Source organism: Nerophis ophidion, linkage group LG18, assembly GCF_033978795.1.
Source record: "Nerophis ophidion isolate RoL-2023_Sa linkage group LG18, RoL_Noph_v1.0, whole genome shotgun sequence".
Taxonomy (NCBI): Eukaryota; Metazoa; Chordata; class Actinopteri; order Syngnathiformes; family Syngnathidae; genus Nerophis; species Nerophis ophidion.
In genome coordinates, this window is record NC_084628.1 from 2257257 (window position 1) to 2270603 (window position 13347).

Genomic DNA, 13347 nt, shown 5'->3' on the forward strand with positions numbered 1-13347 from the left:
GCTCACTGGTAAGTGCTGCTATTTGAGCTATTTTTAGAACAGGCCAACGGGCGACTCATCTGGTCCTTACGGGCACCGCGTTGGTGACCCCTGTCATAAATCATATCAACTTCATGTTATCATATCATATCATGTGATATCACCTTCATGTTATCATATTACATCATATCACCATGTTATCATATCATTTCATATAACACCTTCATGTTATCATATATCATGTGGGTGTGAGTTTTCCTTGCCCTTATGTGGGCCTACCGAGGATGTCGTTGTGGTTTGTGCAGCCCTTTGAGACACTAGTGGTTTAGGGCTATATAAATAATCATTGATTGATTGATTGATTAATACACCGTAGCTACGTGTGTCAAAAATGAGTCATTAAATGACTCCCGCTTCCTGGTGGGAGAGGGCGCTAGTGATCCTTCTTGCGACTACACGGCTGCAGAAGAAGTGACAACGAGTGACGTGATATGTGCTGGGAACGGATATGACGTGTGGGGTGCACAACGGACCTTTTAGGATGTAACACCGCTACTTCTATGCAGGCTATGTAAACAACTGGGCTGAAATAAAGCATGTTCCAGTCAAAAATACCCAGTGTACTATTTATACAATAACACTTCATGGTGGCAGCGGTGGGATAAAGAGAACACCCTTGGAGCAGAACGGGAGGGGGAGTTACACGAGGATAATTGTGAAGTCAATTATATTTATACAGCGCTTTTTCTCTAGTGACTCAAAGTGCTTTACATAGTGAAACCCAATATCTAAGTTACATTTAAAGCAGTGTGGGTGGCACTGGGAGCAGGTGGGTAAAGTGTCTTGCCCAAGGACACAACGGCAGTGACTAGGAGGGTGTAAGCGGGGATCGAACCTGCAACCCTCAAGTTGCTGGCACGGCCGCTCTACCAACTGAGCTATACCGCCCTGTCGTCGCCCGCACGTGAGGAGCCGAGCTAACTGATAGCAGCGGTCTAATAGCAGTTTTCTAAACTGGACTTTCAATGGAAGCAGGAGGTAATAAAGGAAGATCTCCATGGAGACAGAGAGACTTTTAAAACTGAAGAAAGATAAGGAAGACTTCTGTAAACAAGTTATCGATGCTTTTGATCAGAAGGAGCTGTGCATGGACTTCATTTATAAGTAAAGGTAAGACCATAATAACTTTTTTTTAAAAAATTAAATGTGCTTTTCATGATGGTATCCTTACATCACACTCAAATTTTTACTGCATGCCTTTGATAAGCGCCGGAGTGAGAAGAGGTTTTAAATTAATTCAAGGAAATACGGTGGCATGGCGTAGTGGGTAGAGCGGCCGTGCCAAAGACCTGAGGTTTGCAGGTTCGCTCCCAGCCTATTGACATCCAAATCGCTGCCATTGTGTCCATGGGCAGGACACTTCACCCTTTGCCCCCTGTGCCGCTCACACTGGTGAATGAATGATGAATGAATGATTGGTGGTGGTCGGAGGGGCCGTAGGTGCAAACTGGCAGCCACGCTTCCGTCAGTCTACCCCAGGGCAGCTGTGGGTACTGATGTAGCTTACCACCACCATCGTGTGAATGAATGATGGCTTCCCACTTCACTGTGAGCGCTTTGAGTATCTAACAATAGAAAAGCGCAATATAAATCTAATTCATGATATTATTATTATTATTATTATTATTGATGTTCTAACTGATAAACTTTATTTATACCATATGTCCCGGCAAGAAATCTGCGTTCAAAAGACTCCGGCTTATTAGTGATTCCTAGAGCCCAAAAAAAGTCTGCGTTTTCCGTTCAGGCTCCAGTACTCTGGAAGTGAAGTGAAGTGAATTATATTTATATAGCGCTTTTCTCTAGTGACTCAAAGCACTTTACATAGTGAAACCCAATATCTAAGTTACATTTAAACCAGTGTGGGTGGTACTGGCAGCACGTGGGTAAAGGGTCTTGCCCAAGGACACAACGGCAGTGGCTAGGATGGCGGAAGCGGGAATCGAACCTGCAACCCTTTGAGTTGCTGGCACGGCCACTCTACCAACCGAGCTATGCCGCCCCACAAATCATTTTCAACCCATATTCAGTTGAATGCACTACTAAGACAAGATTTGCAAAAAAATATATATAAATCAATCAATGTTTATTTATATAGCCCCAAATCACAAATGTCTCAAAGGACTGCACAAATCATTACGACTACAACATCCTCGGAAGAACCCACAAAAGGGCAAGGAAAACTCACACCCAGTGAAAATGCCCTCCCGGTAACAGTTGGAGATGCTACCTCAGTAGAAGCATTTAAGTCTCACCTTAAAACTCATCTGTATATTCTAGCCTTTAAATAGACCTCCTTTTTAGACCAGTTGATCTGCCGCTTCTTTTCTTTTTTCTCCTATGTCCCCCCCTCCCTTGTGGAGGGGGTCTGGTCCGATGACCATGGATGAAGTACTGGCTGTCCAGAGTCGAGACCCAGGATGGACCGCTCGCCTGTATCAGTTGGGGACATCTCTACGCTGCTGATCCGCCTCCGCTTGAGATGGTTTCCTGTGGACGGGACTCTCGCTGCTGTCTTGGATCCGCTTGAACAGAACTCTCGCGGCTGTGTTGGAGCCACTATGGATTGAACTTTCACAGTATCATGTTAGACCCGCTCGACATCCATTGCTTTCGGTCCCTAGAGGGGGGGGGGGGGGGGGGGGGGAGGGGGGGGGTTGCCCACATCTGAGGTCCTCTCCAAGGTTTCTCATAGTCAGCATTGTCACTGGCGTCCCACTGGATGTGAATTCTCCCTGCCCACTGGCTGTGAGTTTTCCTTGCCCTTTTGTGGGTTCTTCCGAGGATGTTGTAGTCGTAATGATTTGTGCAGTCCTTTGAGACATTTGTGATTTGGGGCTATATAAATAAACATTGATTGATTGATATTTTTTTTTTTTGCAAATCTTGTCTTTGTAGCGCATTCAACTGAATATGGGTTGAAAATGTGAAGTGAAGTGAATTATATTTATATAGCGCTTTTCTCAAGTGACTCAAAGCACTTTACATTGTGAAACCCAATATCTAAGTTACATTTAAAGCAGTGTGGGTGGCACTGGGAGCAGGTGGGTAAAGTGTCTTGCCCAAGGACACAACGGTAGTAACTAGGATGGCGGAAGCGGGAATCGAACCTGCAACCCTCAAGTTGCTGACACGGCCACTCTACCAACCGAGCTATGCCGCCCCTTGTATTCCGTTTATATTTACATCTAACACAATTTCCCAAGTTATATGGAAACGGGGTTTGTACATGAGGATTCAACCCAATGGTATCAAAAAGCCTTAACACAAGTTGGTAGCGGTTAGTAGCATGCAGTACTGAAATAATACTAACAACGGCAAGCAGGAAGGCCTTCCAACACTCCGCATCATGAGCAAGGGCGTGACGGTTGACGTCGTCTCTAATCAGTTCGCCAACAGCTGATATTAGAGTGGGCACGACATGTCGGTCAGCCTCGCCAATGTTGCTCTGAAAAGTCAACAACGAGCACAATGCTAACGCACAAAATAGCGCATGTGTCCAAATTGTCATTCTCTAGAAGTCTTACCAATATTGTTGTAAGTGGCACGGCAACAGAGTCAATCAGTCCACTCCTTAGCTGCCGGCAGAATCTGCAAAAATCAAAGCCACATGTAATGCTTGTTGCTGCATGCAGTGTGTAATGTGCGGTAAAGAAGAATGGAGCTGTGATTGGTGGAGTGTGCGCATATCTTTATTGTCCACGCTGCTGCCACATTAAGCGCTCGTATTGCAACAAACAAATGTAACATTGTAAATAGAGGTGTCCGATAATATCGGACTGCCGATATTATCGGCCGATAAATACTTTAAAATATAAGATCGGATATTATCGGTATGGGTTACAAAAAGTAAAATGCATGACTTTTTAAAACGCCGCTGTAGGGAGTGGTACACACAAAATGTCAGTGCCCCTCCCGAAAATCTCCCAGGGCAACCATTCTCCCGTATTTCTCTCGATTTCCACCCAGACAATACTGGGGAAATGCCTTAAAACAGGGGTGCCCATTACGTCGATCGCGAGCTACCAGTGGACCGCGGGGGGTGTGTCAGTCGATCTCCAGCCAGGCTTTTAAAAAAAATACACCTAAAAATGAGTGATCATCAATCTTCACCAAGACGTCACTTAAATGACATTCACGGTACCGGAGGGTCTTGTGAGATGACGCTGGCTGCTGCAAGATCATTATTATGAAAATATGACCGAGAGGAAGGCCAGAAACACTTTTTATTTCAACAGACTCTCGCGCCGTACCTTCCGTCAAAACTCTAAAGGCCGACTGCACATTTCCTATCTTCACAATAAAAGCCCTGCTTCATGCTGCCTGCGCTAACTAAATACAGAGTCTCGGAAAACTGGCGTGCACAAGCGATCCCTCAGAAAGCTGGCGTGCACATCACTTGTGCACGCCAGCTTTCTGAGACTCTTATTTTGTTAGCGCAGGCAGCATGAAGCAGGGCTTTTATTGTGAAGATAGGAAATGTGCAGTCGGCCTTTAGAGTTTTGACGGAAGGGACGGCGCGAAAGTCTGTTGAAATAAAAAGTGTTTCTCGCCTTCTTCTCTGTCATTTTTTCATAATAATGAACTGGCAGCAGCCAGCGTCATCTCACAAGACCCTCGGGTGCCGTGAATGTCAATCGAGCAAGCTACGGAATTTGCCGCCGACGTTTTTCTTGTAAAGTGTATGGAAGCTGGATGAATTAGATGCCAAAACCAACCACTTTCATGTGGTATTGTACAGAAAGGACAACTTTTTTTCTCCTCCATTTGAAAATGTGGGCGTTATCATCATTACTGTCTGATTCCAATCAATGCAAGTCATCAGAATCAGGTAATACACCAACTTATATTCTTGTCTTTGTGAAAGAAAGACATCTATATGTGTTACACATGCTTGTATTATCATTAAACACATTTAACTTGTTTACAAAAATGTCTCTTTCATAAATAAATAAATATAAATGATATATATAAATGAGGTAGATCCCCTCGAGTTGGTCAATTGAAAAGTAGCTCGCCTGCAGAAAAAGTGTGGGCACCCCTGCCTTAAAGGCACCGCTTTTGCATGCCGGCCCAGTTACATAATATCTACGGCTTTCACACACACAACAGCCATACAGGTCACACTGTTATAAATATGTGCCACACTGTGAACCCACACCAAACAAGAACGACAAACACATTTCGGGAGAACATCCGCACCGTAACACAACATAAACACAACAGAACGTGGCCTCCTACTGGTCGGACGTGCCCTAAACACCTCCCTAGGGAGGCGTTCGGGTGGCATCCTGACCAGATGCCCGAACCACCTCATCTGGCTCCTCTCCATGTGGAGGAGCAGCGGCTTTACTTTGAGTTCCTCCCGGATGGCAGAGCTTCTCACCCTATCTCTAAGGGAGAGACCCAAACTCATTTGGGCCGCTTGTACCCGTGATCTTGTCCTTTCGGTCATGACCCAAAGCTCATGACCATAGGTGAGGATGGGAACGTAGATCGACCGGTAAATTGAGAGCTTTGCCTTCCGGCTCAGCTCCTTCTTCACCACAACGGATCGATACAACCTCCGCATTACTGAAGACGCCGCACCGATCCGCCTGTCGATCTCACGATCCACTCTTCCCTCACTCGTGAACAAGACTCCTAGGTACTTGAACTCCTCCACTTGGGGCAGGGTCTCCTCCCCAACCCGGAGATGGCACTCCACCTTTTTTGGGCAAGAACCATGATAGTTTGTCGCTACATCTGTAAGTGGAAGTTGAAGCTCTACTGCAGGGGTCGGGAACCTTTTTGGCTGAGAGAGCCATGAAAGCCAAATTTTTTAAAGTGTATTACCGTGAGATCCGTATCATATGTTTTAACAATGAATACAAATAAATGCATGCATTTTTTACGTAAGACCTACATTTTTAGAGTATAAGTCTTATATTTTATATAATTTTTATTCTGAAGCTAACCTATCATAAATAAAATACTTCTTTAGCAACACTAAATGGTCCCTAGTGTGTGAATGTGAGTGTGAATGTTGTCTGTCTATCTGTGTTGGCCCTGTGATGAGGAGGCGACTTGTCCAGGGTGTACACCGCCTTCTGCCCGAATGCAGCTAAGACAAGACTGCAGCAACCCCCGCGACCCAAAAGGGACAAGCGGTAGAGAATAGATGGATGGACTTCTTACCATTGATGTGACTTATTGAACAGGTGCGGTGGGAAACGGATGGATGGATTAAAATGCATAAGAATGTATTTTATGTTAAACGTTATTTTTAACACCGATTACTGGCGGAATTATTCATTACTAATCGTGTTAAGTAATGTCAGCTCAGATGTATTTGAGAGCCAAAGGCAGTCGTCAAAAGAGCCACATCTGGCTCTAGAGCCATAGGTTCCCAACCCCTGCTCTACTGTGCAAAGCAAAAACCATTTATCAACAACATCCACAAATGCCACCGGCTTCTCTGGGCCCGAGATCATCTAAGATGGACTTGATGCAAAGTGGAAAAGTGTTCTGTGGTGAGACAAGTCCACATTTCAAATTGTTTTTGGAAATATTCAACATTGTGTCATCCGGACCAAAGGGGAAGCGAACCATCCGGACTGTTATCCACGCAAAGTTCAAAAGCCAGCATCTGGGTTAGGGTTAGGGTTAGGTCGAGGTACACCCCTTTGTCCACAACTGCGTGAGCAAATAGTCAAACAGTTTAAGAACAACCTTTCTCAAAGTGCAATTGCAAGAAATTCAAGGATTTCAACATCTATGGTCCATAATATCATCAAAAGGTTCAGAGAATCTGGAGAAATCACTCCACGTAAGCGGAAAGGCCGGAAACCAAAATTGAATGACCGTGACCTTCGATCAAAAACCGACATCAATCTCTAAAGGATATCACCACATGGGCTCAGGAACACTTCAGAAAACCACTGTCACTAAATACAGTTGGTCGCTACATCTGTAAGTGCAAGTTAAAGCTCTACTATGCAAAGCGAAAGCCATTTATCAACAACATCCAGAAACACTGCCGGCTTCTCTGGGCTCGAGATCATCTAAGATGGACTGATGCAAAGTGGAAAAGTGTTCTGTGGTCTGACGAGTCCACATTTCAAATTGTTTTTGGAAATATTCGACATTGTGTTATCCGGACCAAAGGGGACGCAAAGTTCAAAAGCCAGCATCTGTGATGGTATGGGGGTGCATTAGTGCCCAAGGCATGGGTAACTTACACATCTGTGAAGGCACCATTAATGCTGAAAGCTACATACAGGTTTTGGAACAACATATGCTGCCATCTAGGCGTCTTCTTTTTTATGGACGCCCCTGCTTATTTCAGCAAGACAATGCCAAGCCACATTCAGCACGTGCGGGTACTTTCCTTGCCCGCCTGCAGTCCAGACCAGTCTCCCATCGAAAATGTGTGGCACATTATGAAGCGGCATTGTATCAAAAACCGACATCAATCTCTAAAGGATATCACCACATGGGCTCAGGAACAGTTCAGAAAACCACTGCCACTAAATACAGTTGCTCGCTACATCTGTAAGTGCAAGTTAAAGCTCTACTATGCAACTCATATGGAAACAGGGGTTGTACATTTGATACAATATACTCTCTCTGAGCATCAGAAGGGGGGTGAACTTGATCACCCCATTTCAGTGCCTGACACGTCGCCCTATTTCCCGCTGCGTTCAAGAGCCCCAGTTACTCTTTCATGTTTGTTTTCGTGAGGCTTCGGAAAGAGGAACCGTTTTAAAACCACGTTTTACTTTCAAGAGACGTAACAAACGAGCAGCGCAATGATATATCAAAGATAACACCGTCTCCATTTGTTTTGAGACCCTTTCCTGGACGGAGCTGGATTGTAAAATTTCTTTTAATATAGATATGAAAGACTGACGGATAATAGGCTGGCCGCAGGGTCGGAGCCTCGATTTTTAGGAGAGCGTTATCTTGTCCAGACCAAAAAAAGAGACTTTGTGTAGTGTGTCAGCAGACTTGTGTTTGTTACAGGGCACTGATACTTTTTCTCCGTCGCCAAGTTCTGCAAAATGAGAAGCGCTCTGTTCTCCCGTCGCTGTCCTGGCCTCCAGATGCACGCCACGAGGCTCCTCGTTAACCTTTAGATGGAGATTAAGAACGGAGCGGGGGGAAAGACGGATGGGAAAGAGAGCAAAATAAAGGCAGGAGATAATCAGGAACAATGATAAAGCATTTCGGCAAATGACACCTTATTAACTGGAAATTGCAGTGCCTCAGATATACCAAAGATAAAAAGAAAGTGAGCATTATAACTCAGGTTAATACACCACTGTACATCATCCCAAACTGCAGGTTGAAAGGAGTATAGCTCAAAAGCAATTTAATTGAGTGTGATTGCATCACATATGTGCTTCTTTTATTCAGCGAAAAACATATTTCCAAAACCACATTTTGTTCTTTTAGTTTGAAAACATTCATAGTGCTACCATCCACACTGCAAAAACTGAAATCTAAGTAAGATTAAATATCTCAAATAAGGGTGATATTTGCTTATTTTCTGACTGATAAGATCATTATTCTCACTAAGCAGATTTTATGTTAGAATGTTTTACTTGTTTTAAGGGGTTTTGGTCCTAAATGGTCTCAGTAAGATATTACAGCTTGTTGCTGGGATTTGATGACTTATATAGAGTAAAACATGCTTGAAACTAAAATAAACAAGAGAAAATACATATTCATATAGTAGTACATTTGGCACAGTACAGTAAACTGACAGTTAATATTTAAACATTTAACATTTCAAACAATTTTGAACAGAAATAGTTCATACACATTCAGGTAAATTATTAGAAATTACAATAAAAAAAATGTGGCTGGAGGCCGGGCTGTGTGTGTGTGTGTGTGTGTGTGTGTGTGTGTATATATATATATATATATAATATATATATATATATATATTTATACCGTATTTCCTTGAATTGCCGCATGTATGTATATATATACACATATATACATACATACATATATATATATATATATATATATATATAACATACATATATATGTATACTATATACATATATCTGTATGTATGTATGTATATATATATGTATATATATATATATATATATATACTTACATACATACATACAGATATATGTATATATACATAGATATATACACATATATATATATATACATACATATGTACACATATATACACACACATATATATATATATGTATATATATATATACATATATATATACATATATATAATATATATACACACACACACACACACACACACACACACACACACACACACACACATATATATATATATATATATATATATATATATATATATATATATATATATATATATATATATATATATATATATATATATATATATATACCGTATTTCTTTGAATTGCCGCAGGGCATATAGTATGCGCCTGCCTTGAATTACTGCCGGGTCAAACTCGCTTCCCAAAATAATTAACGCATGCTTAGTATTACCGCCTGCTCAAACTCGTGACGTCACGAGTGACACTTCCCCTGTCATCATTTTCAAAATGGAGGAGGCTGATTTCAATACCGGTAATTTGAAATCGCATGAAGGGAAAAATATATAAGAGCTATTCAGTGGGATTTAAGTTCCAAGCTTACATCACACTAAAATTTTTACTACATATCTTAGGTAAGTGCCGGAGTGAGAAGAGGTTTTAAAATAATTAGCGCATGCTTACTTTTACCGCATGCCTTTGATAAGAGCAGGAGTGAGAAGAGGTTTTAAATTAATTAGCGCCCTGGTGGAAATTCAAGGAAATCCGGTACATACATACACACATATATATATATATTTTTACATATATATTCCTCACGCACTTGGCAAGATGATGTCATGTTGTCGATGGGAAAATGCATTTTTAGACAATATGATTTGCTTGAGCAACTAGTAGACCCTGAAAGTAACAAGCAGTCGCCTTTCCATTAAGAACAATAAATTATTTTTTGGTATAAGTTTGCTGGTTTCAAGAAATGTAATGCCGGGCACATATCATTATGTCAAGATAATGGCACTAGCATTTACTTCATTTAAGAATATTTTTCAACATATTGAGCAAAAATGTCCCTTTTTTTTCTACCAAGAAAAGTGCACTTGTTATTAGTGAGAATATACTTATTTTAAAGTATTTTTGGGTTCATTGAGATTAGCTAATTCAACTAACAGAACTAAGAGTAATTATAATTATAATACATCTTTTGGCAACAATATCATATCAGATTGGCATGGCTCAGATGGTAGAGCGGTCGTGTCATCAACATGAGGGTTTGCAAGTTCGATTCCAGCTTCTGGAATGGCCGTTGTGCCTTGGGCAAGACACTTTGCCCACTTTGCTCCCTTGAAAAACAGATTATTGATCTCAATGGGACTTTCCTGGTTATAAAAAGGTTAAAAAAATAAAATACGGAACATCAAAGAAAAAGAAAAATGGTTCTATAGGGTTAACACTTACATTCTCTTTTAGTGGGAGCATTGGTTTTGATCACCCTTTTTTGCCAGATTGATTGAAATGTTGACCGCTCTAAAACAACACCTCCAGGCAACTTCAACCTTTTACTAGCATTTAAGTCTCACCTTAAAACTCATTTGTAAACTCTAGCCTTTAAATAGACCTCCTTTTTGGACCAGTTAATCTGCCGCTCCTTTTCTTTTTTCTCCTATGTCCCCCCCTCCCTTGTGGAGGGGGTCCGGTCCGATGACCATGGATGAAGTACTGGCTGTCCAGAGTCGAGACCCAGGATGGACCACTCGTCGGGACCCAGGATGGACCGCTCGCCTGTATCGGTTGGGGACATCTCTACGCTCTTGATCCGCCTCCACTTGGGATGGTTTCCTGTGGACGGGACTCTCGCTGCTGTCTTGGATCCGCTTGAACTGAACTCTCGCGGCTGTGTTGGAGCCACTATGGATTGAACTTTCACAGTATCATGTTAGACCCGCTCGACATCCATTGCTTTCGGTCCCCTAGAGGGGGGGGGGTTGCCCACATCTGAGGTCCTCTCCAAGGTTTCTCATAGTCAGCATTGTCACTGGCGTCCCACTGGATGTGAATTCTCCCTGCCCACTGGGTGTGAGTTTTCCTTGCCCTTTTGTGGGTTCTTCCGAGGATGTCGTAGTCGTAATGATTTGTGCAGTCCTTTGAGACATTTGTGATTTGGGGCTATATAAATAAACATTGATTGATTGATTGACTAATACCCTCCTCCATTCACATCCCATGTCCCCGTATTATAAATAACCTAATGTAAATAATCAAATGTACTTCTAATGTATATACTTGTTCTTATGCTATGTGAACTGACTATGTTCTCTGCTGGCTGTACATATCCTACTAAGTCACACCTACACTGTTTCAATGTCCACATTTCTCTGTTGATGCAATTGTTGATGACTGAAGTTCTGATATCAACCAAAGCTCCTCATCCCACCCCCCAGATTGTAAATAATGTAAATAATTCAATGTATATACTATGATGATTAACCTGTGTGATGACTATATTATGTTGATAGTATATCAATCAATCAATCAATGTTTATTTATATAGCCCCAAATCACAAATGTCTCAAAGGACTGTACAAATCATTACGACTACAACATCCTCGGAAGAACCCACAAAAGGGCAAGGAAAAACTCACACCCAGTGGGCAGGGAGAATTCACATCCAGTGGGACGCCAGTGACAATGCTGACTATGAGAAACCTTGGAGAGGACCTCAGATGTGGGCAACCCCCCCCCCCCCCCTCTAGGGGACCGAAAGCAATGGATGTGGAGCGGGTCTAACATGATACTGTGAAAGTTCAATCCATAGTGGCTCCAACACAGCCGCGAGAGTTCAGTTCAAGCGGATCCAAGACAGCAGCGAGAGTCCCGTCCACAGGAAACCATCTCAAGCGGATCAGCAGCGTAGAGATGTCCCCAACCGATACACAGGCGAGCGGTCCATCCTGGGTCCCAACGAGCGGTCCATCCTGGGTCTCGACTCTGGACAGCCAGTACTTTCATCCATGGTTATCGGACTGGACCCCCTCCACAAGGGAGGGGGGGACATAGGAGAAAGAAAAGAAGCGGCAGATCAACTGGTCTAAAAAGGAGGTCTATTTAAAGGCTAGAGTATACAGATGAGTTTTAAGGTGAGACTTAAATGCTTCTACTGAGGTAGCATCTCGAACTGTTACCGGGAGGGCATTCCAGAGTACTGGAGCCCGAACGGAAAACGCTCTATAGCCCGCAGACTTTTTTTGGGCTCTAGGAATCACTAATAAGCCGGAGTCCTTTGAAGCAGATTTCTTGCCGGGACATATGGTACAATACAATCGGCAAGATAGGATGGAGCTAGACCGTGTAGTATTTTATACGTAAGTAGTAAAACCTTAAAGTCACATCTTAAGTGCACAGGAAGCCAGTGCAGGTGAGCCAGTACAGGTATATATGTATGTATATATGTATATAAAGGTATATACAGTATAAATGTATGTATATATGTATATAAAGGTATATACAGTACAGGTGTAATGTGATCAAACTTTCTTGTTCTTGTCAAAAGTCTAGCAGCCGCATTTTGTACCAACTGTAATCTTTTAATGCTAGACATGAGGAGACCCCAAAATAATACGTTACAGTAGTCGAGACGAGACGTAACAAACGCGTGGATAATGATCTCAGCGTCTTTAGTGGACAGAATGGAGTGAATTTTACCGATATTACGGAGATGAAAGAAGGCCGTTTTAGTAACGCTTTTAATGTGTTCGTACCATATATTTGTACCATAAATTGATTAACGTGGACCCCGACTTAAACAAGTTGAAAAACGTATTGGGGTGTTACCATTTAGTGGTCAATTGTACGGAATATGTACTGAACTGTGCAATCTACTAATAAAAGTATCTATCAATCAATCAATCAATCCGTACAATTGATCACTAAATGGTAACACCCGAATAAGTTTTTCAACTTGTTTAAGTCGGGGTCCACGTTAATCAATTCATGGTAGTGTCGAAGTCGAGTATCAATTCTGTTTTCAAAACTGATCATTGCTTAATTCTGTTGCAACATTTGGCAGGCCAATAAAAAGACCAATGGTCCGGATGTGGTCCAAAGACCGTAGTTTGCCCATCCCTGCTCTGAATGATATCCAAGATCCATCAGTGCTGGTGTTATGAATAGGCCTATTCACTTTTGTAAGATACTGAATAGAAACATTTAGAAAATGCCTTACAGGGGAACATCCAAGTTGTCAGCGACGAGACGTCTGCCATATTCC

At 42.2% G+C, this 13347-nt stretch overlaps 1 protein-coding gene across 2 annotated transcripts in view; it reads right to left on the reverse strand.

The window, feature by feature from the left end:
* The window catches only part of LOC133537486 (tetratricopeptide repeat protein 12-like), a 69460-nt gene that overhangs the window by 19247 nt on the left and 36866 nt on the right, over positions 1-13347 (reverse strand). For both annotated transcript variants that reach the window (XM_061878538.1, XM_061878537.1), the window contains exons 12-15: positions 13303-13347; positions 8055-8150; positions 3567-3630; positions 3353-3487 (exon numbers count right to left, since the gene is read on the reverse strand). The exon at positions 13303-13347 is cut by the window's right edge and continues 124 nt beyond it. In XM_061878538.1, coding sequence (XP_061734522.1) covers positions 3353-3487; positions 3567-3630; positions 8055-8150; positions 13303-13347 — 340 coding nt within the window. The remainder of the gene's footprint in view (positions 1-3352; positions 3488-3566; positions 3631-8054; positions 8151-13302) is intronic.